The sequence below is a fragment of the Oryzias latipes genome, chromosome 5, assembly GCF_002234675.1.
Source record: "Oryzias latipes chromosome 5, ASM223467v1".
Classification (NCBI taxonomy): domain Eukaryota; kingdom Metazoa; phylum Chordata; class Actinopteri; order Beloniformes; family Adrianichthyidae; genus Oryzias; species Oryzias latipes.
In genome coordinates, this window is record NC_019863.2 from 9,709,317 (window position 1) to 9,736,691 (window position 27,375).

General features: G+C 36.7%; 1 protein-coding gene across 13 annotated transcripts in view; it reads right to left on the minus strand.

Moving 5' to 3' along the window:
* Positions 1–27,375, minus strand: part of atp2b2 (ATPase plasma membrane Ca2+ transporting 2) — a 144,097-nt gene that overhangs the window by 25,423 nt on the left and 91,299 nt on the right. For 8 of the 13 annotated variants that reach the window (XR_002873277.1, XM_011474843.3, XM_020703152.2 and 5 more), the window contains 9 exons: positions 24,688–24,945; positions 23,864–23,989; positions 22,253–22,378; positions 21,807–21,839; positions 18,505–18,597; positions 16,787–16,828; positions 14,595–14,759; positions 10,542–10,756; positions 9,519–9,761 (listed from right to left, as the gene is read on the minus strand). Coding sequence is in view for 12 of the 13 variants with exons in the window: in XM_011474843.3 (XP_011473145.1) it covers positions 9,519–9,761; positions 10,542–10,756; positions 14,595–14,759; positions 16,787–16,828; positions 18,505–18,597; positions 21,807–21,839; positions 22,253–22,378; positions 23,864–23,989; positions 24,688–24,945 (1,301 nt within the window). In the remaining variant the exon portion in view is untranslated. The remainder of the gene's footprint in view (positions 1–9,518; positions 9,762–10,541; positions 10,757–14,594; positions 14,760–16,786; positions 16,829–18,504; positions 18,598–21,806; positions 21,840–22,252; positions 22,379–23,863; positions 23,990–24,687; positions 24,946–27,375) is intronic. The other 5 variants (XM_004068654.4, XM_020703155.1, XM_011474845.3 and 2 more) reach the window with 4 other exon arrangements.

The following is a 27,375-nucleotide window of genomic DNA, read 5'->3' on the forward strand; positions in this document are numbered from 1 at the left end:
TGAGAAAAATGGATAAACAGAAAAATGTGTACAGTTAACCAGGCCCTCCAGAGGTTGCTGCCCGCAGATCGTCTACTCGTCTAGTAATTGTATCATGTAAGAGACTTATTTCTTCAAACTTTTTCTTTTGCTCTGGACAAACAATGTCAGCTACTTTCAGCATTGTTTTTACAAACTCCCCATCATTTAAAGGATTGCTACACCGGGCCATTTCCAAAGCCACAACGTTGATAGCCTCTGTCACAGCTTCACTGGATTAGGCATTTTTGTAAACATTATCTGCTGTGCAGCATAGCCTTGTTGTAGTTGTTGGAGCTTATTGTTTCGGTAAATTTTTCATAGTTTTTACAATTTGTAACATAGTGACAATTTTTATAGAATTTTTGAGCATTGGATTTACCTTCTTGTAAATAAGGCACATGATTTTATCCAGCCCTTGAGGTACGACAAATAAGCATTTGTCCACTTATCTTAAAAGGGACTTTTCTTCTCGCCAACACAACGTTTTTCCTCAAAGAAACCTGCTCTGGCTCTCTTTTATTGAGGGCCACAAAAAATCTTCCCACGGGCCGCCATTGGCCCCCAGGCCACACTTTAAGAACCCCTGCTGTAAGGTTAAAAATGTTTTTTCTCTATTTTTAATAAAGTAAAATTTTAAATAAACATATCTAAATTTACTTTGGCTGGAGGCATAATATTTACAAAAAAAATACATTCATCTAGGTAATATTGAGAATGGTGGTAAGACAAGAGGACGAATTGATTGAAAGTGCTGAAAAAATGTGTTTATAATTATTCTGGAATGCTGTCTAACTTGACAAAACTTCAATTAAAATATTTCTAATCTCATCAACTAAGGGTTTCATTTTTGTAAGTCTACCGTCAGTACACATGGCATCTATATTCACTGTCAAAGAACAGTTTATCAGGCACCTCCACACAAATGCACCCACAAGCAGAACAGCCTTGGCCTCACGCCGTAGCAGACAGCTTCAGTCTATGCAATTTCCTCCAAAATAGATCAGCTACGTCTCTGTTCTGGACCTGAGCACGTCTGTAACCGAGATAAGTTACAAGAGTGTAACTTAACTTTTTTTAAAATTACAATATTTTTTCTGTTTAAGATGCTTGTTTGCTGTCTTCAAGTAAAGTCTGCTTTTGTACACCTGCTACAGTTATACCACTCAAGCAAATTAAGTCTAGTTTTGATTTTACTGCTTTTTGTTAGAAAAACATTTAAAAAAAAATTATTTAAATTTTAAAGATCTGTACATCCTTAAAAGAACAATTTAGGATGGTTCTTTAAGAATCTTCCCTTTTCCTATTCCCAATGTTGTGGGAAAAGTTGTGATATTTTAAAATGATAAATTTATATTTTATAAAAGACAGGCTTTTTTTTATTTATTTTTGCATTTGCACTATGATACCAAAAGATTACTCACCATAAAGATAGGCAGATGAGGTTTTTTCCTATTTCCAAGTGGGAAAAAAAGTCTTTAAATATAATAAATTGCTAAAGTAGGAAATTAACATGCAAAAGAATGAAGCCCCCAACTCCAATTGAGATGATTCAGCAGCTTTTTGAAAATGTAGAGAAACTTTTAACTCACATAATAGTAAAGATTTTAAAATGTCAATTTTTGTCATCAGCATCACATAAAACGACAACACAACTTTTCACCTAATTCCTCCTATACCATTATCTTTAACTTTGACATCAAACTGTTATCAATGATCAGGATTAAAAAACTCTAATGAATTCAGTGAAAAACTTGGGAGCTTTTCGGAAAGCTGCACCTGCTTGTAACAAATTTGTTTTCAGGTCTCTTTTGCCCGTACCATGAGCATGCCACCTCCCTCAGCATACACACTCAGCTCACCAGAAATGTTTTAATTTTGAACAAGAGCACATTTAAATACAAATCATTTTATTATACATCACATTTTGTGGATATATTATAACAGTAGTTTATTCTGCTTAAATGGGAACCTGTGACAATATGTGTAAAAGCTTGGCTCAAATTTGAGCTCGGGTTAAAATAAGTTAGCGTCATAATGTCACTTCTTTAGGTTCTGCTATAGACTTTGGTTCATGACAGGTTTCTTTCCCCATCCATGAATTTTTTTTTTTTTTTTTTGACGTAATCGTTCTTTAATCCACTGTCCAAAAACTGCAAGTGATTAATAGTTTCTATGTGGCCCTCTGTGTTACAAGTGGCTCAAGGAAAGCTTTGTCGTCCTAATGTTTTGGGAAAAAAAGTGGTTTTCATGGTGTTTTTTGGACACCTAAACCAAACTATTATTCCTGTAGAAACTCTATTTCAACCTAAAATAAAGCAGATTTATTCAAAAGTTTCCCTACTCCATACAAAAAAACACAAATATTTGAATTTCAGTGAGTATTGATGTGAGCTGGCTCAAGCCTTCCTTACTTGTTCCCACCATCTGCAGAAGCAGAGAGTAAGAGACAGAAGAGCAGGGGTGAACTGCAGAAAGGTTAGGCTGTTATCCAAAATCTCATTAATCATTAAAACCTAATCAGAGAGTGGGTGCATCCTTACCTAATAAAGGGACTTATCTGTTATTGTCCAGCAGTGAGTCTCGCTGAAGTATAAACACTTTCTATTGAGGCTGTGGTTAATAACAGAAATAATGCCGTTTGCTAATAATCAGTGATTACATCAGGAAGACACTGCCCATCATTGGCTAATGACAGGATGGAACAAATGGCCTCATTTGCCCTGTCTGCTGGTGAAAGGAAGAATAGACTCCCAGTCAGAAAACAGCATTCAATTAAAGTTCTTAAATGTAAAGAACTGCATAGGATACATTAGCTTTTAATTATTTTTGACGCAACCCATTCTTATGTGGTGAAGATTAGCAGTTTGTGAAAGGGATAAAAACATAATGTAGTTATGTTGTAGAAGAAGCGTTTTAATAGTTCAATTCAGAAAATGTCATGTACTTGAGTAAATAAAAATATCTAAATTTACTTTGGCTGGAAGCAGAATATTTACAAGAAGGTAAATTATGGTTGAAATATTTAGAAATCAGAGAAAAACAGCAAATAAAGGCAGACATGACTACATTGTCTTTTGTTTCAAGAGATTCTTTACGGGTTGCGGTTGACATGAGTTTCCACGCACAAGGATGGTTTGTTGGCTTGGGTGTCCCAGCATTGGCATGGCTGAACTACTGCTGGCATGTCCTGCCCTGGATGTGGCTGAGGACCAGCTGCCCTCACCCTGGCCCTTGGGTGTTCCTGCAGGCAAGGACATATGCCGCAGGGAGCTCTGGCAACCTCACTTCCTATTCTACCTGGGGCTCTCCCTAATCCATCCCTCCTGTTCCTTGTCACGTTCTCCTTTTTCCTTAACTTCTTTGACTGTTTTCACTTATTTTTCTTAACTTTCTTTCTGTCCTACCCAGGAGTCCTCTATTGCTTTCTTGATATGATTGTTCTATTCTTTCCATTTGAACTCCCTAGTCTCTCACAAGGTGACCCACTTTCTCTGGCCTCCTCGTTGTTTGAGGGACTGGATGATATTCTTGCTTTTCACACTGCTGTAACCAGGCTAATGCCTTGAAGCCTTGCTAAGAGGGAATGAATTCAGTCCATTAAAAAAGACATGCCATGTGATTATGGTCCCTTCAATGTCATATTTTACACTTCCTGGCTTTTGTTCTTTTAATTCAGGATTTACTTCCTACTGTCTTTTTACATTGAACTAGTCTTCCTCTTTGATAGCTTAAACAATTTATTTTATTTCTTTGAATTTTCAGAGTTCTTTCTTCGGCTGACCTACATTATGACCAATCAAAATTCAGGAAGACATGAAGAAGACTTTCAATTTGAACGAAATGCAGTTAACATTGCCATGCAACTGATATTTTTCAGTTTCACAGCCTTATCTTGTACAATCAAACAGGTTACTTATACCTTTTAATCATGTCAGGAAGATCAATCACAACCTCTGAATATTTTTCTGTAAATGCTTTTTTCCTTCACTTTTCTCAATAGAAAAATATGAAATTCTAAATACAGAAAGCTGTTGAATTAAGTCTTTGTGCTGCAAATCAGTAAACCAATCATCTGTACCATTTTACTTTACTATAAGTTGTTGACACTCCATCTCTATATTTACATTTTAATCAACAAAAGTGAGGTCAACAGAAGCATGAGTTTATGTCACGTTGGGTTCAACCATTAAAGTTCCACTTCAATCATCTTTTGATCTTGCAATAGCGTTCCAGTGGTCTTTTATTTATAATTATGCTGCTTTTAGGCAAAACCAAAAAAGCCTGAGCCGTCTTCTAAGACATAGTTTCTGTTGAGCAGCAACAGTTCATCAGAAATTCACCTTTCAGTTGTGAGCGGGATTGTTGGCGTGGAGTCATGCCGCCCTTATTTCCCATCATTCCTTTGTTTATGAGCTGTCTCACTATCTTACTCCTCCTCATACCCCCAAGCTAACATTACCAATGCAACAAAAATGTCGACCAGTATTTTTAGCTATCGATCTGCTCCTGATTCACAACGATTTGAATAAAGAAGTATTTAGAAATAAAGTTATATTCTTTGCTTTCTTTATATATCTCCTCCATCGTGAGAAAAATGCTACAATAACATGTTAAAAACACTAAAAACACAATTTCCAGTGGAGTGGGTCTTTAAGCCCTGTGGCTTTATAACAACCTTTTACTGTCATTTTAGCTGTAAACTCTGGAAGCACATGAGAAAAGATAAGAGAGAAAAAAAGAGATCACATATATCATTACAGCTCCTAAACACACAGGCAAACTACATTCTTAAAGCTGAGGAAATCCAAAGCCCTCTCCCATCTCCCCTCCATGCAATGCAATATCTTTATGACCTAAGCATGGCAAGAAACACCCACTGTAATTATACAGAGCCACTGCTGCTCATTGCAAAACAAAAGCAAGGCAGTTTTTGTTAATTACAAACTATAAATTGCTGACTGTATGTATCAACAGCCTTGTGCAGCAGCTGATTATTATTTACATAGCAACACCCAGTCTCTTTTGAATCTATGCTAATTAATAAACCCTGTAATGGTGGATTCTCATAAATAACATCACATCTTGTTCTGTAAACTCCCAGGCACCAATGGCCATGTACGGAGGTGTTTAATCCCTCTTTCTTCCTTTAAAAGAAAAGTGACCTGAGCAGGTGGTTGGAGCGGCATGAAACTGAGCTCCAAGGACATTCACACAGCCTTCCTAAACACATACCACTGCGCTACAAGAACAGTGCATATAAGGAGAGTGCAAGCCTCAACCCCCCTCATCCTCCCCACTGTTGACGACAACACGGCTAATACGGCTCATCCATAATGAACAAACTAAGTAGGGAAAGGAAGAGAGAAAACATTGAAACCACCCTTCAGACCCTGTGTTTTGCTGCTGCCATGGGGAATGTGACATCAGTTCAATGACATCAATGAATGCTTGTTGAAATTCTGAGTAGTCCTTATGTTTGACTTAACTACAGTGTACATGTCAGGCAAAATAAGAAGATAAAAATTAAATTTATTCACTTTTGTGTATTATTTAACTGATTCCTGTCTGCAAAACCATATGTGTCCATGTATGTGTGTATAAAGCATTCTTATACTGCTTTTTAGATGTTTTATTGCCTCAACATGTGTATTGTGTCCTTTGAAGATGAGCATTCTTCAGTTGTTACTGTGGTCTGTTTATGCTGGACAGGAGAGCCATACATACATACAGCAGCGGCTGTATTATGAAGCCAGGGAGCACAAAGGGGATTGATATTGGTATCAAAGCCTGCCTCTTTGCCTTTGTGCCTTTGTGTGGTGGCTATCAAAGACTCCTTTAGCGTCCCACAGGATTGGTCTCTTACATAAGAACACACCAGCCAGCATACTGCAGGGCTGGAGTAGCGTTGACAGAGTGGAGGTGGTTGGGGGAGGGAAGGTAGGATGGACTACATACTGTTTTTCTCAGAAATCAATTTTGCATCCAGATTTAATATTTCTTAATTTATCTGTCATTCTCTATTTTAGGTATGGGTCTCTAGAAATAATGCTCACATGTAAAATATGTTGGATTAAAGATTAAAACATAGAAGGATAACGATTCATTTGAACAAGGATCCAATTCATGTCAAAATGTGTGGTTGCCAATATGATTCACAGTCAACACTGGTTCATTTCAAACGATCCGGTTAACTGACCTATCTAGGACATCTTTAGCAAAATATACATAAAAAATGTAAATTGATTTATTGACTAAGTCAATTAATTGTAAACACCCCTATTAAAACAATTTTTCAAACTGTATTACAAGAAGAAAATGCAATTTGAAAGAGTAGCCTCAATATTTTAAGTTATAACACTTAAGATAAAACGCAGATGTACTTACATTATGCCATTAGTCGTTTTAAACGTAAACTGTATAAATATGTCCAGAGTATGACTTGCAGAGATGACTTTGTTCTTCATACATTATAGTTACTATATCAGCAATCATACCAACACACTGCAATATATATATATATATATATATATATATATATATATATATATAGTCCATTTCCGTCTTGTTCCAGTAGCCCACTTTCCATCAGGGATACCCTGCAGGAATAATAAGATGGCCAAAGGAAGAGATACAGACCACGGATGTTAAAACACGAAAGCTCCTCACCATGCATGGAGGGTTCCATCCCAAATCCAGCACCCTGAGACTGTATGCTAGCCGCAAGGAAGGAGGCCGAGGACTAGTGAGCGTAGAAGACACTATCCAGGATGAAACATCCAAGATGCATGAGTACATCAAGCTCAAGGCCCCAAATGACAGTGTGCTCAGTGAATGTCTCAGGCAATGGAGAGCAGAAGATACAGTGCTTGAGGACAGATCCTCATGGGAGGACAAACCCCTGCATGGGATGTACCACCGGACCATAACTGAAGGGGCTGATATCAAGAACTCCTACCAATGGCTAGAAAGGGCTGGCCTACAGGACTGCACCGAAGCGCTCATCCTGGCAGCCCAGGAACAAGCCCTGAGCACCAGAGCGATAGAGGGTCAGATCTACCACACCAGACAAGACCCAAGGTTTGGGCTGTGCAAAGAGGCGCCTGAAACAATCCAGCACATAACCGCAGGGTGTAAGATGCTGGCAGGGAAAGCATACATGGATAACCACAATCAAGTGGCTGGAATAATATACAGGAACATGTGTGCAGAATATGAACTGGAAACCCCAAGGTCAAAATGGAAAACACCTCTGAAGGTGGTAGAGAATGAGAGGGCAAAGATCCTGTGGGACTTCCAGATCCAGACTGATAGGATGGTAATGGTGAACCAACCAGACATTGTAGTGGTGGATAAAGAACAGAGGAAAGCCGTTGTGGTGGATGTGGCAGTGCCAAGCGATGGGAACATTAGGAAGAAGGAACATGACAAACTGGAGAAATACCAGGGACTCAGAGAAGAACTGGAGAAAGCATGGAAAGTGAAGGTGACAGTGGTGCCTGTGGTAATTGGAGCACTCGGGGCAGTAACCCCCAAGCTGGAGGAGTGGCTACAACAGATACCTGGAAAGACCTCAGACCTCTCAGTCCAGAAAAGCGCAGTGCTAGGAACAGCTAAGATACTGCAGGAACCTCAAGCTCCCAGGCCTCTGGTAGAGGACCCGAGCTTGGAGGAGAAACCACCCGCGGAGGGTGAGAGGGGCGTTTTTTTCTTCTTCATATATATATATATATATATATATACGTATATATTTATGAGGCATCATCATGTTGTGGGTCCCCGCTGCTCCTCCATGAACCGAAGCGGATCGCCTGAGGCAGTGAGAGCATCAATCAAGAAACTCCAGTGCCCAGGACAGAGCTGCACCGGTGATGAACATGAAACTGATCAAGTCAGACATAGTTTGATAAAGAGATGACTAGGAAAAAAAAGCTCAGTGAAGGTGGCAGAATGCTACGGAGTGGCAGGTAAACAGGAGCAATTATGCTTTTATGCTTTAGAGAGAGCAGTTGTATTTTTAGCAAAGAGGAAAAAAAATCTGATCGATAAGTCAATCGGCTGGCATTCAAATCTGCTGTTAAATTTATATGTGGATCGAGCACAACTGGACAATTTTCGTAAATAGATTGGTAGTTTCAGTAAGTGTAATATAATATGACAACTTCATTGCAGTAGATGGAAGATTAAAAAAGAGAATGTAAGCTGATGTCACTGGAGGATGACTTTAGGTTTAATTGCTGCTTTCTTCGGTTTGGTAAATATTTTTATGAGTCAAGCTTGCCAGCTCATCATCTTGTTGACCTCTGTAACTATGACGATGCTGCAGAGTCAGCAAATCATTTTGAAGTAATCTTGAAGGCTTCTAAAACATCTTGTAATTGCAGCAGAGTAGAGCAAAGTCACACACAAACAAGCAAGCATGAATACTTGGATTAAAAAAAACACACAATAATGTTTGAATGTGAAAAAAGCTAACAAATAGATAAGATACTAATATTTCCTTTCTACTCAGAACAGGAATGTTTAGAGAAAGTGTGATAAAAAATATATATAAATTGGAAGACAACGCTAACAGTCTGAATGACCCTTTGTCTTAAGAGATCCAACAATGAACTTTCATGTTTAGCTCTTTGCCTGTGCCTGGAGGGACAGGAAGTGAGACCTTTGGGATGCTTCAATAGCACGTGTCCCCTTGCTTGGTGCAGCTTCTGCTCAAGTTCCATCGTGGCATTTGTCAGTTGGTCAGACATCAATGAACAGACACAGCTGGGTTTAAAAGGTTGATAACACAAACACGCACACAACTCGAGTGCGCAATAAATGTAACTGAGCAGCAGAGCAGGTGAGTAAACATGGTCACGCTAAGACAAGGGTTGGACAAACACGCCACTCTTAAAGCCAAAGACATCCTGATCTTGGCAGCCGGATAAAACATTTGTCCAATAGCTTTATTATAGAAACAATGTATTAGGCTCGAAGTCTGAGCGCATATCTGTATAAACAGGTTTCAGATCATGTCTAAATATGCAAGGAGTGTCCATATATCTGTCTGTGTTTTATTGCAGGGATGTCTATTTGGCTCAGAGAACTTTGTGTCTGCTGCATTCACAATAAGCAAAAGCCCATCTCTAGCACTTAGACAGATTAGATTCAATTACAGTTTGCTACGCTCTGAATAACTGATAAGACAAAATTACTCAACCTTTTTCAAGGTGACAAGTTGGGTGAATGCTTGTTGAATCTTAAACAGCAGCCAAGGACACTGAAATCAGTTTCGCCAAGAGAAACGGTCGGCCTGCTGACCTTTTTATTGTTTCAGGGATGTTCTTGTCGTCCTAACCATTTCCCATATAAGTGTCAAGCAATTTATAGATTAGATAAACTGATAGTTGGACATATTTAGCTATTTCAGTCCTATCGTTCCAAGTGTTAAACAATCTGTAAGGAAAGCCAGAAGAACATGGAGATCGTCACAACAGCTACAATTCCAGATTACTTACCAGAATCTTTGTTGTGTAGGCGCTGTTGATTGCAATGGCATTGATCAATAAATCCAGTGATTTGGGTGGCAACACTCCTGGGTCTGGGATTTTTTTGTAGTGCACATCTCCAATGTAACACTGCACAGCTGTCATACGGTTGGTGGTCAGTGTGCCTGTCTTGTCAGAGCAGATGGCTGTGGCGTTGCCCATCGTTTCACATGCATCCAGGTGACGCACAAGGTTATTGTCTTTCATCATTTTCTGTTGGTAGGAAATATGTAAACATTCCAAACACTTGGCACTGCACTCAACTTAAAAAAAACATCAGAATCCTAAAGTTCTTGCAAAACAAAATGTATATATTTGTCACATTTTAACTGTCCCCATGGAGAAGATTTAATTCAAATCCTTTAAGAAAATAAAATACATACACACATTGACCACCAGATTTCATTGTCTTCTGACCATTACAATTAAATTAACAGAGTCCATTCAAATACATTACAATGTTTTTACAGTGAAAACTAGGATATAAACATTTAAGACTTAATGTAGGGAACTGCTTTACAGTCCTACGTTTTTGCTGTGTTATAAGAATAAAAAAAACAAACTCTATATAAACAGTACAGACCAAAAGCTTGGACAAAACCTTCTCATTCAAATGAATGGGAAGGTGTGTCCAAACGTTTGGTCTGTACTTATATATATATATATATATGTGTGTGTGTGTGTTTGTGTGCGTGTTATTGTTACTAAGTATGAATGAAATATTGAATGAAATGTTGTTTTTTTTAAGTAAAACATGAACACAAAAAGAAAAATTGCTTTTTTTTTTTTTTTTACTTAACATGAAAAACGTTTTATAACTTTTGAAAGGGGTTATTCCTTTCAAAATAAGACACCCTGTACTACATAGGACCATCTCACCTTAGCAATTATTGTAGTAGGAAGCGTAATATCAGCTATGATAACCTAACTAACTTAAATGAAATCAATAACCTTTTTTTTCTAAATGTACTGCATCAGTTTGTGCTTCCTTACCTTGACTGAATATGCCAGGGAGATAGTGACAGCCAGAGGCAGCCCCTCTGGCACTGCCACCACCAGCACAGTCACACCAATAATGAAGAATTTGACAAAATACTGAACGTAGATAGGAGTGCACTCTGCCATCCATGGGCGCTTCTTCATCACAAAGTTGTCAATGGAAAAATACAGGACCAAGATGGTGACAGTAATAGAAGACATGACCAATCCTGGAAGAGATCGGGAAGATGTCATTTAGAAAAAAAGGAACATATAAAAACATAGTTTACTGGAAATCAGTGAAAGCTGTAGCCTTTATTCCTTTATTGTCTGTTTTTTTAATGGCCAATAACAACCACTGGAGAAAAAAACTGATGGGAAAAAGGAATAAAGAAGAAGTTAAGGCTGTGCACAGAATAACCATTGCAGGGTTTAAACAGGTTCCTTTAACAAAAACACACACACACATACACATAAATACTCATCAGCTATTTTTAATGATTTGTTCGCACCAACTTATCTCTCTGAAAAAAACTTCTGCTAAACCTATGACCTCTAATATTGAAACAATTGATTTCCACACAGCAAAATGTACTTCAATAAAAATTCCTGAACGATTTTCACATTTTCAGAAAAAGCTATATTTGTGCAAACTATTTGTATTGTTTACATATTTATATGTTCTTAAAAACGACATGTATTTCTTGTTTTAAAGAGCTATCTGCATGCAAATTAACATAATACAAAATATTCTTTTTTTGTTAATTGTGATTTTGAATATATTTTTGATATTGTACCAATGTTACGAATTAAAAAGTAGATCTAAACTTATTATTGTTTTTAAGTATTCTGTCTATTTTTACCTTTAGTTTTTAGCAAGTGTTTTCCTTGCAATAACATCTCAGAGAATTTTTCCTGAGTTAAAAATCTCTTTCTTGATTAAGGAGCATTGAGAATTGGACAGTGGAGCAACCCATTATAAAAGTAATGTTCTCTTTAAGATTCCATTATTCATTAAAGAAACTTTTGTCATTCACGTAAATTAACTAAAGAACAAATAAAGGGAAGACAAAGTTGTTGAATAATAAAAAGTTGCTTTAAAAGAGTTGATGTTGAATATCCATTTAACTTAGATCATTGGGGAGTCTGCTGAAATTGAACCAGGGTTAGTAATACACTAAATAATAGTATTAATGTACACATTTTGAAAAATATTCTGTACTTTGTTCAAGTACTATTTGGAGTCAAATGACTCATAATATATTTCAACCCAGATATTGCACTTTAGAATCTACAACATTACTGAAAATTGTCTGGAATACTCACTACTAAGTAAAACAGGTAGTTATTTCAGGTGACTCTTCAACTTTGAATGTACTAAGCTTTTCCTGCCGGTACTTTTTCAGCTCCTCTTACAGCTGTTTATAGTTCTAAAACTTCTTCTCTTAATTCCTCTTTATGTCTCTGCAGCTATCATATTCATCTGCTTATCCATTATTACAATATCTGGTTGGTTTGCTATCACCTGCTTTTTGGCGCTGTGTTGTCTCAAGTCAAATTTGCACAGTTCGCACTTAAGGATTTTGCCTGGTGTGCTGGATCCCTGTCTCTGTGTTCTTGTACTGAGGCCCTGTGTCTCTGCAACCATGATCACTGTATCTGTGCTGCATGTCAGTCCATCCATTTCAAGCAGTTGCTGGGATTTTTCTATTTCAGCCCCTCGGTGAAACATTCCATGTAAGGATTTGTTCTTTCATGATAGTGCATCTACTTCCCTCATGCTCTCCTATTTTTATTTCCTGAGTCATTTACTAAAGCATTCCATTGCTTTTAGTCATCTTCCTGATGCTCTGAATTATCTTTGATGTTTCATTCTGGATGGTTGCTATGAAACCTATTAGTCATCTGCCCTATTTTTTATGAGAATGCTGGATAGGGGATGGAGAGCATCATGCAAAGTGAGAGGCTCATCGGTCTTGATGTCAGTGACTTTAACCTTCTTATTTAGTCACTTTAAAATCCCAGCAGAGTATCTGATGGCTGACCAGACGTAGCTGTGATATCTGGGATCTTGTTCTTTCTGTTAATCTGATTTCTTAGAAGTCTGCTTTCCTTTTAAAGGTATTGCGCGGTGCCTAGCTGCGTCTTCATGATTAACATTTGCCTGTAGGGCACCAAAATATTTGAGACTGTCTTCCAGATATCCTATTCTGTCTTTTAGCAATGTAATGGCAGTAACCTCAATTCCTACAACCTTTCCTTGTATTGTTACCATCCAGACATATTTTTCTAGTCTGACTGCCATCACAATGTCATTGCTATAAATCCTGGTGCTGGAGGGTTTGACAGTCATGGCACATTCTTGGCACACAGTTTGATTTCATTCATGTAAAAGACGGAAATGCATAGCTGTCCATGGCTCAGTTCTTGTTCTTTGCAATAATCTGACTTCTCTGAACTTGCTTAACCCTTAGAAACCTATTTAGCCATGGCTGCCTTCCCACTAACTGTGTATGGTTATCATTTGCCCTCTACTGTGACTACTATTTCTGCCATGCTGCCTTCTGGTCGTTTAATCCTCTCCTTTTGTCTTCAGGTTACAGACTGGACACGGTTTTCTTGTCTAAATGTCACCCCAATGTCAAAGCTGTACATCCTGGTATGGGTTATGGTAGTTTCTGGCAAAAGGAGCCGGGGGTACTCATTTTGTTTTCACAATGTTAAAGCAATGAGCAGACCAATTTTTGAATAAAATTCTATACATCTGTGTGATTATGTGCATGCTTGTTTAAAATGCGCCACACACACCATTTATCTTATCCTAAATATATTTCTGCCTTTTCTTAATTAGGGTCACATGGATTCCTGGAACTTGTACAAGCCGTACACACTGTACCCAGACCATCACAGTGCACAAGGCACACAATCAAGTCTCCAAGAAACCTATGAAACACACATTCATGAAGCTTATTTACATAAAGATTTAGGCCCCTATCTTTCATTCATGAAGAATAAGCAAGCAAAGGTACAAAAACTTGTCGTGCAAAAGAAATAAGGCAAAGAGATGAAGTTTTTTGGGGTTTTTTTTCTTCAAAATGGGAACCTTGAACACCCATCAGATTAGTCCCAAACAAGAAATCTACTTATTTGGCGGTTCCAGTTAAGGGTGTATATTTGACTGTGACCCTCTCATTATTGAAAATGTATATGTCAACAGCATTAACCGCTATATTCTAAGATTTAAAAGTTTGTTATAACTTCAGAAACAGCTAAAAGACCAGAAAACCCTAAATCGAGCACATCAGTAAACAATAAAACAGCTTTGCTAAAAGTACAGTAAAAAAAATAAAAGACCTGTTTGTGGAGTGGGAAATTCTTGTGTGCAAAAACTTGCAGAGAGTTTTACAGCAACGAACAGCCATCTGTAACCGTGGAGCTCCATGAACAAACTATAAATACTCACTATCTTCTTAATGTTGTAATTTATAACAGTCCTAATAATACAAAACCAAATTGTGTGGCCTTCAAAGTGACCCCAGAGTGTGGGGTTATTTTTTGGCACAGGTAAAGTCATCAAATGCGAGACAAAGAGAAATTTAACTAAAACTTTACCGAACTGGAATGACATGATACTTGTTTAAGGATTTTAATGAACTTTACAGATGCGTTTGAACAACAACATCCCACGGCAAAACAGCACACTCAAAAATCAACAAAGCTTTGGAAAAACTAGGCATTAAAAAAAATGAAAAAATTAAAACAGTCTTTCTATAATGAGCTTAATGGAAAAAACCCATAGCTGGAGTTTCTGGGGAAGAATACATTACATTATAAACCAAAAACCCCTTGGGGTCATTTAGCTTCTTTAAGACACAGACAACTGAAGAGAGTATGACTGCAACTGCAAAAACATTTATAAATAATAAAAAATAATAGGAACATTTCGATTGGAGCATTGATCTTGTTCTTAATGAAAGGAGTATCATCTTTTAATGACAGAGAATGGTTCAGAACGTCATGTTTTGATCTTTCACATTAATAGATTTGTCTGTGAGACATTTGCTGTACCTGCATAGCCAATCTGGACAGCCAGCTTGGTCAGCTTCCCTTGCAGCACAGACTTCTCTTTCTTTGGAGCTGATACTTTCTTTTTCTCCTTCTCATCGGCCTCTCCACCTTCAGCACTCTTCAGAGGCTGCATTTCCATGGCAGCTGCTCCATCCTGCTTCTTCACTGTAGACAGACAAACACCCGCATGCACACATCCACATACAGACATACACGCACAAGGAGAAAACAAAAGACCAGACTGATTAGACTAGGTAAATGTCAGAAAAGAACAAACTCAAGTACTTTCATACTTTTAATCTAAGTAATTTGGATGTTTGAGCATCAAATGTAATGGTCCCTGAGGAAAAAAACAAAAAGACAAATTCAAAGAAAGTGTCAAAAGATCGTATGAGTAAGGAAAATTATCAAAAAAAAAACTTTTCATGCACAGCTTCAGTTGGCATACAGACAATGTTCAACCAGAAAATAAATAATAAAATACAAAAGAAATCATTGGAACAAGTGATTAATAACAAAAAATTAAAGAACAAAAGTAGTTTTAAAATGGTGTTTTTCTACGTTCATTAATTCATTTATGTATTTATGCTTTTTTTTGTTTTTCCAAAAATGAGAAATGACTTTAGAACTGAAAAACTTTGGAGATCAATTTTAAGTTCCCAAAGGACTCATTTAATGAAACCAAGCCGTCCATGTATTTAAGCTTTAATCCTGATTTATGGATGCTTATTAAAAGAAGAAAATGTGCTTAAATCTACTTTTCTTGCAACTGGGATTAGAAACTATGCTTTAATTAAAGAAAAAAGAGCATCATCAGGAGGAAACGCCAGAAATACTGTATTGTGTGCAAAAAAAAGAAGGAAAAGTTTGAATAACACAGAAATTTAAAGACTTCTACAGCGAGTAAAATAAATGTGTCAGGGAGAAACTGTTACATTTTCTGGGATTTATTGCATGAATTATTCTGTGGTGTGGTAAACTGTTTCTTAGTTCCACATAGACTAACACATTTAAACATGCAAACATTTCTTAAGTAAAATGGTCTCAGTCTTGTTTTTATAAAAAATAAAAAAAGTCAAAAGTGATCTTTTAAGGCTTTTAATAAGTATAAATCCATTATATCTCATAGTTTTGTTTTACCTTTTTAACACTAAATAATTGTCTCAGTAAAAATATTATTACACAGATGAGCAAATCATTTAAATGACTGTTTTAATAAATCCAAATTTGAATAAAAACAATATATATATATATATATATATATATATATATATATATATATATATATATATATATATATATATATATATATATATATATATATACTAATTTGGTTCAGCATCTACCACAGTAATTTAAATTTAATGTATGATAAATGACATTTATGAATCTTCAGATTCAGTATTGCTCCTATGACCATCATCTTAAAAAATGTTTAGTTCAAAATATTGCACAAAAAAATGTATAAGGGGAGTTCATGGTCAAGCCTGACACATTTACAATTCAATTTTGTGACTGTAAACAAAGTATAAACAGCGAAAAGCACTTTTAAATATATAGATAAGAATAAATGTTTGTTACATCCTTACCTGACCCCCACAAAAGACACACAGCAATAAATTAGTACTATAACAATTACATTAGATAGTAAAATAAGGGAAGAAACCAAATAAAGAAAAGAATATTTAGTCCAACGGTATAAGATGGCAAGAGTAGAGTTTTTTTTTCTTTTGGCTAAAAGGTGCACACAGGATAGCTGAAGGACAATTTGCTGTTCTCTAAGAAAGAACAAGATGTGCCAACAACAAAACAAAGTAAAAAAAAAAAAATAAGATAAAGAAGAGAGAACAACAGATCACAAAACAACACATAAGTGGCAGACAATGTGTAGAGAAGGGCTCTCCTAATTTAATGAGAATGTGGAAAAAACCTGGGTCAAACAATTGGTCTGATTCCCTACCACATACACACCCACCCACACAGATGGACTGGGTCTCTTCAATGAATTAGAACTACTTGGTGTGTTATCAAAAGCAAATGTGGGCTTGAAATAAAACACAGCACAGCAATAACCTTGGACTCTCCACCTGCTTGTGACCCAGAGCATGAACCATACAATGTAAGGGGCGAAGGAGAGAAAAAAAAAGAAGGAGGGAGATGTCGGGGGAGAGTGAAACATATGATTTGGTTACCTTTAATCTGGTTGCTCTCCATATTGCCATCTTGCATTTTACCTATGATGAAGACATACAAGACCATAACAACAAAAATAGCCAAGGCAGACGAGTCAACAAATAATCCCCACAGACATGGCACAAACAATAAAAAAAGCCAAAAGTTACAAATAGGGAGACAGGAAAATGACTTTTAATACAACAACTCTGTGACAGTCACATAAAAAATATTTTCACAAACATTTACATTGAATCCACTCTCAAAGAGGTAAAAGCCGAAACTATTCTTTATATGGTGATTTATCTGCACTAACATGTGGCAGGTTTTGTAAGTAGTAATCAAAAGTTATGCCCCTGTGTCCTTGGAATAGAAATGCATAGATCAACTACAATTATGTCACAGCTTTCATAAAACACTGAAAACTTCCTACTCCTGTAGACTTTCTTATAATCATAATCATCCTACATGCAATATAAATCCTATATGCCCAATTATCATCTGATTAAAGAGAATAAGACAGCAGATAAACATTGACAGAGGAGGTATTTACACCAAAAATTCACACATACAGAACACACAAACAAGACAGCATGCAGTTTGGGAAACACGTGCAAGATCACGCACTGAAAAGAAACCAGAAGTGAAATGTGGAGAATATAGAAAGAAAGAAGGAAAGAAGGAGCACTTGAAGGAAGAGTTCCTCACGTGGAGAGGCTTCACAACTGGAGAAATACTGAAAGCTAAGTGCTAATACTTCATTATTGACGTGGTATTTGCTCAACTGAAGTCCACTTACTTAAAAAGTTCATTCAAACCAACTGGCAATTCTATGGCTGGCTGTTATATTATAACAGAGCTGCAGTAATTGTGTAAGTACAAACAAACAACAAATCCAAATCTGAACAAAGGCAAAAAGTCTTGAAGTGTAAGTAAAATGCTTTTTTCGACAAGTACAATGTAAGACATCAAATTAAGAAACAGAATAAATCAAAAACCCTTAGTCCTGAAAATGTGATGCTGTTATCCTTTGAAACCCTTTCTTCTGATATAGATTGTTGGGTTTTTGAGTGGGAATATCAAAGCTAAATTGATTCAGGGAGAGCTAGGACCAGCAAACTGGAGCAGGGTCATTTTATCCCCACTTCCAGATTAGTCAGTTCCCTGGAGTCACAATAAAGCTGGACCTGACATATTGCTGTCTTCTAAACCGGGACAGCACAAGGTCACTATTATCGAGTAAATTATGCCCCGGCGGTCTTGAGTCTAAACTCTCTGGGGGATTTTCGTCAAGGAGACAAAGACAAGAAGAAAACCAGCGCAAATATGAAGGAAGTTAATCTTTCTGTATCTTGTCATGCTAACAGGAAAACAGGCCCTTTAAATTACCGTACAGAAAACTTAACCAAAAAAGGAATTGGTGGGGATTTAGCCGTAGCAAATCTTTAGGGGGCACTTTCTTTTTAGTTTTATACAAAATGTACATTAATTTTTTAATGGTGTCTTTATTCATTTTATCCAAGATTGGAAACAATACAACAAGAAACACAAGACTGACTTCCGAAACTAAACAAGCATGCACTAACATCAAGGAAACAGTAAAAAATGAATAAATAACAAAGGAAAAACTGAGCAGAAGGTGTGTGCTGATGATAAGAGGAGGCAAGGAGGCAGTCGGAGATGTAGGAGGAACCAAAAGTCAAAACAGAAACAGGTCAGAGACGTTTTGTCAACCTACCATTAATTAAGTTGGCACTGCCTGTGGCATTAATGCCCGCAGCCCCATCCGTGGTTATAGTTGCAATGGGATGGATAGGGGGATGGGAGCAGTCTAGCCAGTAGCAATGAGGGTTGAACATAAATGAACAATAACACACGCACACCCACACACACAAACACACACAAGCCCACCCAACCACAAGCACGTACAAGACAGTGAACAGAAATAACATGGTTATAGCACAAGAAATCAAGCAGATTAAAGCAGACTGTAAATGAAAACTATTGTGGGTGTGTTTTATGGAACAAAAACATGTGTTTGTGTAGGTTGTGACCTAAATGATGTAACAGACTTTGCTAAATGTCAAAAAACAGAGTTTAAAAAGGAACAGGTAGAACAATCAAGAACTCTGCATACATGGGGTTTTAGAGCAGGCTTAAAGGAAACACTATTTCTCAAAAACAACTTACCCAATTAAGCCTACTTATTGAACTTAAATACCCAAATTTACTTTTACACTGTGCGTGTGTGTGTTTTTTTTTTTTTTAAATACAGTGTGAATTGAGAAAAGACAGAAAATATGCTACATTGATTGAAACTATGCTACATTCATTGGTTGAATGCTATAAAGCAAGGGTGTCAAACTCATTTTCACTGAGGGCCACATCAGCAAAGTGGCTGTCCTCAAAGGGCCAGATATATCTTATACATGTGACTAAATGTAATGAAAAATAAATGTAACTACTCCTTAATGTTAAATAGCTCATTACTTATTTATCATAACCTTTTAAAGAGACAATTACAGTTTCATAGAAAACATATATTTGGTTGTTACTCTAGCATAAATCGTTTTCATTTTTGTCCCCTTATTTAAACCCACATAACGCCATTAATGAAAGATCAAAGTGTCTAAGTGAATAAAAAAAAATAACATAAAACTGAGCGAGAAAGAACATGTATGACACGTGTAACATTTTACAGAAAAAGGCTGCAAACAGCCTTGCATCCAACTGGTGGTTTGATGACAACAATTTATACACACATAAGACCTGCAAACATTGAATAATTACAGCTACACATAAATAATATGTTATCAACTAAAGAAAATTTTTATTTTAAGACATTAAAAACTTTTATGCTCTCGCGGGCCACGTAAAATGACATGGTGGGCCACATTTGGCCCCCGGGCCTTGAGTTTGACACGTGCTATAAAGCATTCAAGCCATCGTTTTCCCTTTTCTCTTTATTTATAATTGTATCTTCCGCCATTTTTTGGTGCTTAAGTCCTACAATTTTTTCAGCTATTTTAACCATTCAACTATTAAAATTTTCAGCTCTTTCAGCTATTTCCAGCTATGACTTTCGGTCCTCCAAATCCTTGAACTTTTCAAGATATTCCAGGATTTCCAGGATTTTTGCTTCTATTAAAATACATGGGGAATCCTTGGTGTAGAGGCTCGCTGGTTCTATACCTGGCACTAGCATTTTTCCCAAAAATATATTTTTTGTTATTGTGATGTTTTCACTTCTTTATTTATGGTCAACTATAATCATTTTTGTCTTTCTTTCTTTCTTTTTTTTTTTTTTGCTAATTGCTACCCTTTAGGCTTCATTTTCATTCAGCATTATGGCATTCAACCCTGGATTTTCTTCTGGAAAAGCAGTTCCTTCTAGTAACTACATTGTGATAGTGTGACATGTTCATCTTTATATTTTTGTACAGGTTATGGAAATGTTCAAAATTCATAAATATCACCTTGAAACAGAATTTTTTTATGATAAATTAAAAACTGGTTTTGGCACTTACAAAGTACAACTGTATAAATTACGATAACTGTATGTTAGTTTGTTGTTAATCTTTGCAAAACCATGATTAAACAATGAAAAACTATTCAATGGAGAAATTACTTTTAAATTCCCTGTAATTCCCCTGTAATGAATTAGCAGTGAGATCTTTCAGCGGCCACTAAATGTCATCAAATATGCTTAGTATTTGTTCCTATAGAAAATATAAGTAAACTGTCATATTCTTTTTCGAAGTTTATTTAAAATGTACCAGAATATGGAATAACTGCCTTTTTGCTCATAAATAGAAAAGTAAAAAATGTAATCCAAAAAATGTTAGTAGGTCTTGTTTAATTAGTGTCTGTTTTTAACTGTGTGTGTGCATTAATGTGTAGTTAAGACATTTTTATCATAAAAGTTTGTAATAACAATCTTACTTTAAGGTTTAAAGTCTTAATCGAGAAATACATAATTATTTTAGGACACATTATTTTTAATCACCAGACCAACCTACCTAAATATGAGTCGTTATAGTTAAGTTAGGAATTATTTTGTTCTAAAAAAGATATCATAACTTATTTCAAGGAATCAAATTGTACAAGTTTCATTGTCAGATTTTTATCAAATAACAAAAAGGATGCACATCTAGGATTTTATATTTTTAACTTGTTTTGAAAAGGAATTTTTACTTTTTTACAATTGCAAGACACATTTTTTTGTTTGTTTTTAGGTATCGGTAAAAAGATTTAGATGTTTAGTTCCAGTAGAAAAAAACCTGTCCTTGATGTCTTGATTATTGCAATGCAAAAATTCAATGACTGTACTACATGGTAACAAGGAGTGATGTGTTTCACTTTTACAGAATTGTGCCAGTTTTGCACCTTAACAGTACACATTAAACTTTCAGTAGTCGATCCTTTGAGATAATTACATTCGGTCGGATAAATTGGACAGTCGTTAAACCTATAGGTCATGCAAAGCAAATGCAAAACTGCTGAAGCAGTACAGTTTCAGTTACAGCGCACGTCATACGAAGAGGAAAGGTTTTTGAGAACAATCAAGGACAAATTGGGTCCTTCTTGCAACTAGCAATTATTATTTAAACAGCAGAATGTGTATGCATGTCCAAAGTTTTCTACAAATTCTAAAAGAGAAGTGAATTTGTAATCGAGAGACCTTTTTTTTTTGATTGATGTAATGTTTTGAAAGCATTAGATCATTGTCATTTTGCTTTCGCGCTATTGTCTATGTCATTATATACAGCAAAGGTACATGTATGAGAGTCTGTTGCTAAAACATGCTGGATGTGATTTAAAAGGTTTGATGCGAGCAGTGTTAATCTATTGGGAGACGAGGTAATACACTAAGAAAATAAGTTGTTCAGAACTTAAAAAGATGTCTCTTTTTAAGATAGAAATTAAAGAGGTACAAGGGTGCATGGCTTTGGAAAAGTCATAGTGATTTGCTGGGAATCACTACAATAATCAGAGGGGGTCAAGCACAATTCCAGGGTTCAGAGAAAAGTGATACTGTACCTGTGTTCTGGTGTCCGTCTTCCACTGCCCCTCCTTCGAGGTGAATTTGGAACAGTAAGAGAGTAAGGACAATGATGTACAGAGACCTACAGAACTAAGTACTGTCGCTCACATCTGAGACAACAATACTTATCTCAGATTACATTCATACGTCTTCAGTTAGAGTATAGGTAGTATTTTCTTCTCAGGTTTTAACAGGTATGTGCCATTTATTTGTATTTTGTATCATTAAACAAACAAACACAAAAAAACTCCAGGCAAATAGACATTTAAAAACAACAACATTAAACAATGAGCCTTACACACTCTAAACACGTTCAGCTATTGTAATACAGCAGTTGGTTAGTTCCTGGTCAACCAAAATAACATTCAAGTCAAAAGAAAACAATTGAAGGCTTATCCGATAAGCCAAGAAAAATGTCGAACTAAGGGTTTATTATTTTTACCTTTCTTCTCTTTCTTCTCCTCTTCTTCCACACCAGCTCCCAGTAAGGTGAAGATGATTCCAGTCTGAGAGTTGACACCAACAGCAGTCACCACCATGCGACCCGAGCCCTCCATCACATGGGTTCCTGGGGCAAATAGCAGTGATAAATCAAGACATTACAGATACATTTTCATTTTATGGGTTTCGTAGCAGCACTTTCCGTCCTATTCCTATTCATGTTCTCTTTGGCTTAAAGCATTATGCCAAAAGACCACAAACAGACCAAACGATTGGTGTTCGTCAAAGTAATGGAGAAAGAGCCAGTACCAAAGTTCTCAATAGAGTTTGGTTAAACACCTAAAAATATTAGCATTACTGACTGATACCAACAGTAGTGATATCAAAATTAATTGTAATTTTTAAAAGAATAAACTTGTAAATTATTATTGCTATCCAGTATATGAAACGTGTGTCAAAACCATTGACTGTATATGAGAACTGGACACAATGAGTTTGACGTCCTCGACTGAAAATGGCTTTCTTCCAGCTCGAGTGAAATTAAGTTAATTCAGTCGCCGTTTTTTCACAATATGGGCGTCGCCGTGTTGGTCCGAGTCAGTCTTAGCCATCATTCCTATGGTCACCGCTCTTGCTAATCAGGAGTGAGACTGTTGGAGGGGCACAACCCTACCACTTGAAAGCAGGCTATGGAGAATCTGTCAATGAAACATTATGATGTGACACCACACACTTTCATTGAGGCATCTGTTTGGTCAGTTTAAAACTTGAATAACTTGCTTTATAGAACAAAATATAAGGAAAAAAAGTCAGGATTAACAGTAAGAACCAGAGCAAGAATGGTTATTCTGGCAAATATAATGACTGCAACTGAGCAACACAGTTAAAACAGAGGCTAAATCTATGTATACATGTTTAACTAAAACTCCTGACCGAATGACACATTTGTGAATCAAAGAAAAACAGAGGAAAAAAATACATTTGATGTTTTTTAGATTATTTTAGACTAACTTTGACATCTGTGAATTTGTGCCATATATGCAAAATCTAAACATACAGCAAATCATTAACCTTTAGGAGAGAAAGGGCATGGGGGTAATATGAGGTTAATTAAAGTAGGTAGAAAGATGGCTCAAAGCTAATTAACCATTGGAAACATTTTCCAGACGTGTAATCAGACTAACCTACACTTCTCCTAACGGTGATGATTGAATTTTTTAAGAAACCTACAGTTGCATATAATGAATCATTATTGTCATTTACTTTAAACAAATTGTGAGACATATGATGAATAACCTTTTGTCATGGATACTCTAATCTCATGTCTAACAAACAAATACACATACTCATTTACATTAAAAGATAAGCTAAAGTTGGTATCACTATTTTAAATTAAAAATAATATTTTAAGTTATTTTCACTTAAATTATTATAATAAAAATCCATTCTTGGTATTATTAATACACCGTCCTGGTAATATGGAGACAAAATTGTACCAGGATGCCTGAAAAAACACGTCTTTTTTTCTTTTCCTAGAGTACTAAACTTTACAACAGGAAAACATCACAGGAAAAAAATGCACACTGTATTAGATAAAGAGCTTGAAACACACCAGACAACAGCATGGGGTCTTTGTCTGCAGCTTTTTTGACGTGATCAGACTCTCCGGTCAGTGATGACTCATCAATCTTCAGGTCATTACCCTGGATCAACACTCCATCAGCTGGAAGAAGATCACCTGCAGCAAGACAAACAGCTTATTTTCTTTCTGCTATTGCAGATTATTTTTTTAGCATGAGAACTTCTTGCTATGGTTATAATGCTGCTGTTTTGTATTATGGAAAGTGTTAGAAGAGCCTACATTAGGTATGTGTGGTTTGCATGTAAAGATGTAGCTGCAGAATGACAGCTAATCCCTAAAAAGTGATTATATCTATGTGTTTGAGTCAAAGATTGTTGCTTGTCAAAAGTCAGTACATTTTAATACACTTACAAAACATCACATTTAGCTTAATTTAGTTTGGGGTTACTTAAGTCAACAAGAGTGATTCAACTAGTAATTTCAAATAGGAGTGCTGTGACATCAGAGGACAGGTCTAGGGTAAAATCTTTAAATCTTTATCTTCACCTTTAGCTTTAGCTGCACCATGGAGCAATTGTTAAAAAACCATAAAAGAGCAATAGGAGAAGAAAAAAAGGGGAGTGGTTCACCCCCACTGGGCAGATAAAGCTAAAGATGGAGCTTTTTTCTATTTTTCTATCTCTTTGTCTGTCACTACTCTGGCCATAACATCTAATGTTAACTTAGACCACTATCATAATTTTTAACAGAAGAATTGACATTTGAGATCAAAATGGTGAGAATGTTTTTGTCTGACCAAGTCACAAAAGTTAGTTTTGGCTTTTAATCGATAGCCAGAACAACGTATTACCTACCGTATTTGATTTGTGCAATGTCCCCCACCAATATGTCAGCTACGGGCAACTGTATGACCTGGCTGCCACGGACAACCTGGAATTTCTGCTCCTGCTCAATGCGGCTCTGTAGTCCCCGGAACTGTTTCTCTTTAGACCAGTCATTGAAGGCTGTTACGATGACCACACACACAACGGATAACAGAATGGCGGCACCCTCAATCCATCCAGCATCTGCTTCTCCTTCATCCTCCACTCCTCCTGCAGCTGATCCACACACTACAAAACAAAGGCGTCATTTGTTAGACAGGGTTTCAAGATAAAATATAGCAATCACATATTTACAATTTTAATGTACATGTCTCTTTGATCAAATACAAATGTACTTTCTTTATAACATATCACCAGTTTGTTTCAATACGCTCTCCTCATCTTTCTAATGATTGAACAGTGATAACCTGAAAAGGGACATGACGTCTAGAAAAAGTCAGAACATCCAGGCCTGACAAAGACAGATGGAAAATTTGTAAAAGGATTAAATAATGTAAAAGTTCTGGACTAAGTGAAGAGGAATCTGTAATACAATATGTCCCCTTTTCAACTCAAACCGGAATTAATATCTCTGAGGCCAAATGCTGACTAATCTTTCTGTTTGTTTTCTCTCATTAAAGCTGGTTATCTTTTGAAACAGAGGAGTTTTTCTGCTGTTATTGTGTTCTTTTTATGATTCTGGATTTTATATCAATATATTTTATATGCATTCATGTTACCTTTTGAATGCCTGAATAAAAATGATGACCTTAGGTGGAACCAATGTAGAGACAGGCAAAAAACAAAAAAAGAATTTGGAACTTTGTGATTTCTTTTTTCATTTCCTGAGTTTGCTTCTTTCTATTTTTACATTTTTTTATGTTAAATGTTAACTTTTTTAATACTTCTGTTTCAATTTTCACATCTTTTACCCAGATATTCTAGTTTTAATGATTAATCAAAGCAGATAGGTGCGATCACCTGTCATTTTGTCCACATTATAAGGCACACTTAAAAGCCTATTATTTTTTCAAAAATCCACAGTACAACTTATAATCCGGAGCGCCATAAATATGACTTATTTCTGGTTGTGTTTACTGATGTTGAAGCAATTTTTAGAGGTACCGGTATTCAAAATGTCAATGGTAAATGGCGTATACTTATATAGCGCCTTTCTTCCTACAAGGACAAAGCGCTTTACGGTCACGGACCCATTCACCCAGTCACACACACATTCACACACTGGTGGCTGCTCCGCTGCCAAACACAGGCGCCCGCCAACCACCAGAGGCAAGGTGGGGTTCAGTGTCTTGCCCAAGGACACTTCGACTCATGGGCATGCAAGGCGGGAATCGAACCTGCAATCTTACGATCATGGGTCGACTGCCCTTCCGTTGCACCACAGCCGCCCATATTCAAAATGTCAATCTTACTTTGTCATGATTTGCAAGTTTGGGTGTTATTTTACACTAACACAACTAACGTGTAACCTTTTAGTTGTGACCAGGTGAAGTGATGGTGACCTGTTTTTACGTGTTACTAACAAGGTTGGTAGTTAGCGTAGACACAGTAGTGTTTGTTTTAGCATTATCAGTCATTTTGTTTTGGGTTTTTTCATGTTTTGCAAACATGGTTGGGAGTTACAGGTATTGTGAATACACTATTGTGGGTAATGTGTAGTTCTAGAGTTAATGTCAATGCAGTTAATAAAGCCTAACTGCAGCCTTATAGTTCAGTGCACCTTATGTGACAAAAGTTTGAAAATAGACCATTCATTGCCGGTCCGCCTTATAACGTGGTGCGCCCTATGGCGCGGCCATTGCGGTCCCTACGGATTTCTGGTGTTGATTTTTTGTTTAAATTTCATTCATTACCCTAATCCATTTTTTCCCTTTCGAGGAGCCTATCCCCTGCCTTGCGGGCAAAGGCAGGGGACCTCCTGGACAGGTCGTCAGTCTGTCACAGGGCCACAATCACACACCCGCGCACACTCACATTCATACCTTTGGACAATTTAGATTAACCAATTAACCTATGAAGCATGTTTATGGACGGTGGGAGGAAGCTCGAGTCCCTGGAGAAAACCCACGCATGAACGGCGAGAACATGCAAACTCCACACAGAAAGGTCCCCCATGGATGTTCTGTTTTCAGGTCCCCCAGCCAGGACTTGAACCAGGGGCTGTGAGGCAAGAGCGTTAACCACTGTGCCACTGTGCAGCCCAAACTTCATTAAATTAAAATAAAACTGTGCATCTAATAAACAAAAAAAATCCCATATTAATCCAGATAAGATGGAAACAGCATGATAAAGACACAATTTCCATCATTTTTAGCAGTCGAATGGCATATTCTTTTCTTCTCAAAAAATTGAGATTATTCCTTAACAACATTCTGACAGTGGTTTTGACCTCCTTTTGCTAGATGATTAAGTCTTCCATTAACAGCGTTATTAAACGCCTGAAAATGATGACTGGACCCTTTGGTGGTGAAAATGACTTCTATTACTGTGATAAAGTTGGAAGCAATGAGTAATGCTGCTGACTCAGCACCCTGATATGGTCTGTGTCTTCATTTCCTGTTTCACGGCTCACAAAGCTGATGTATGGCCCCTGAGAGCTCAAGGTTATTTCTCTACTCAACACTTCATTAACGTTCCTGGTACCTTTCTTAGGCACAT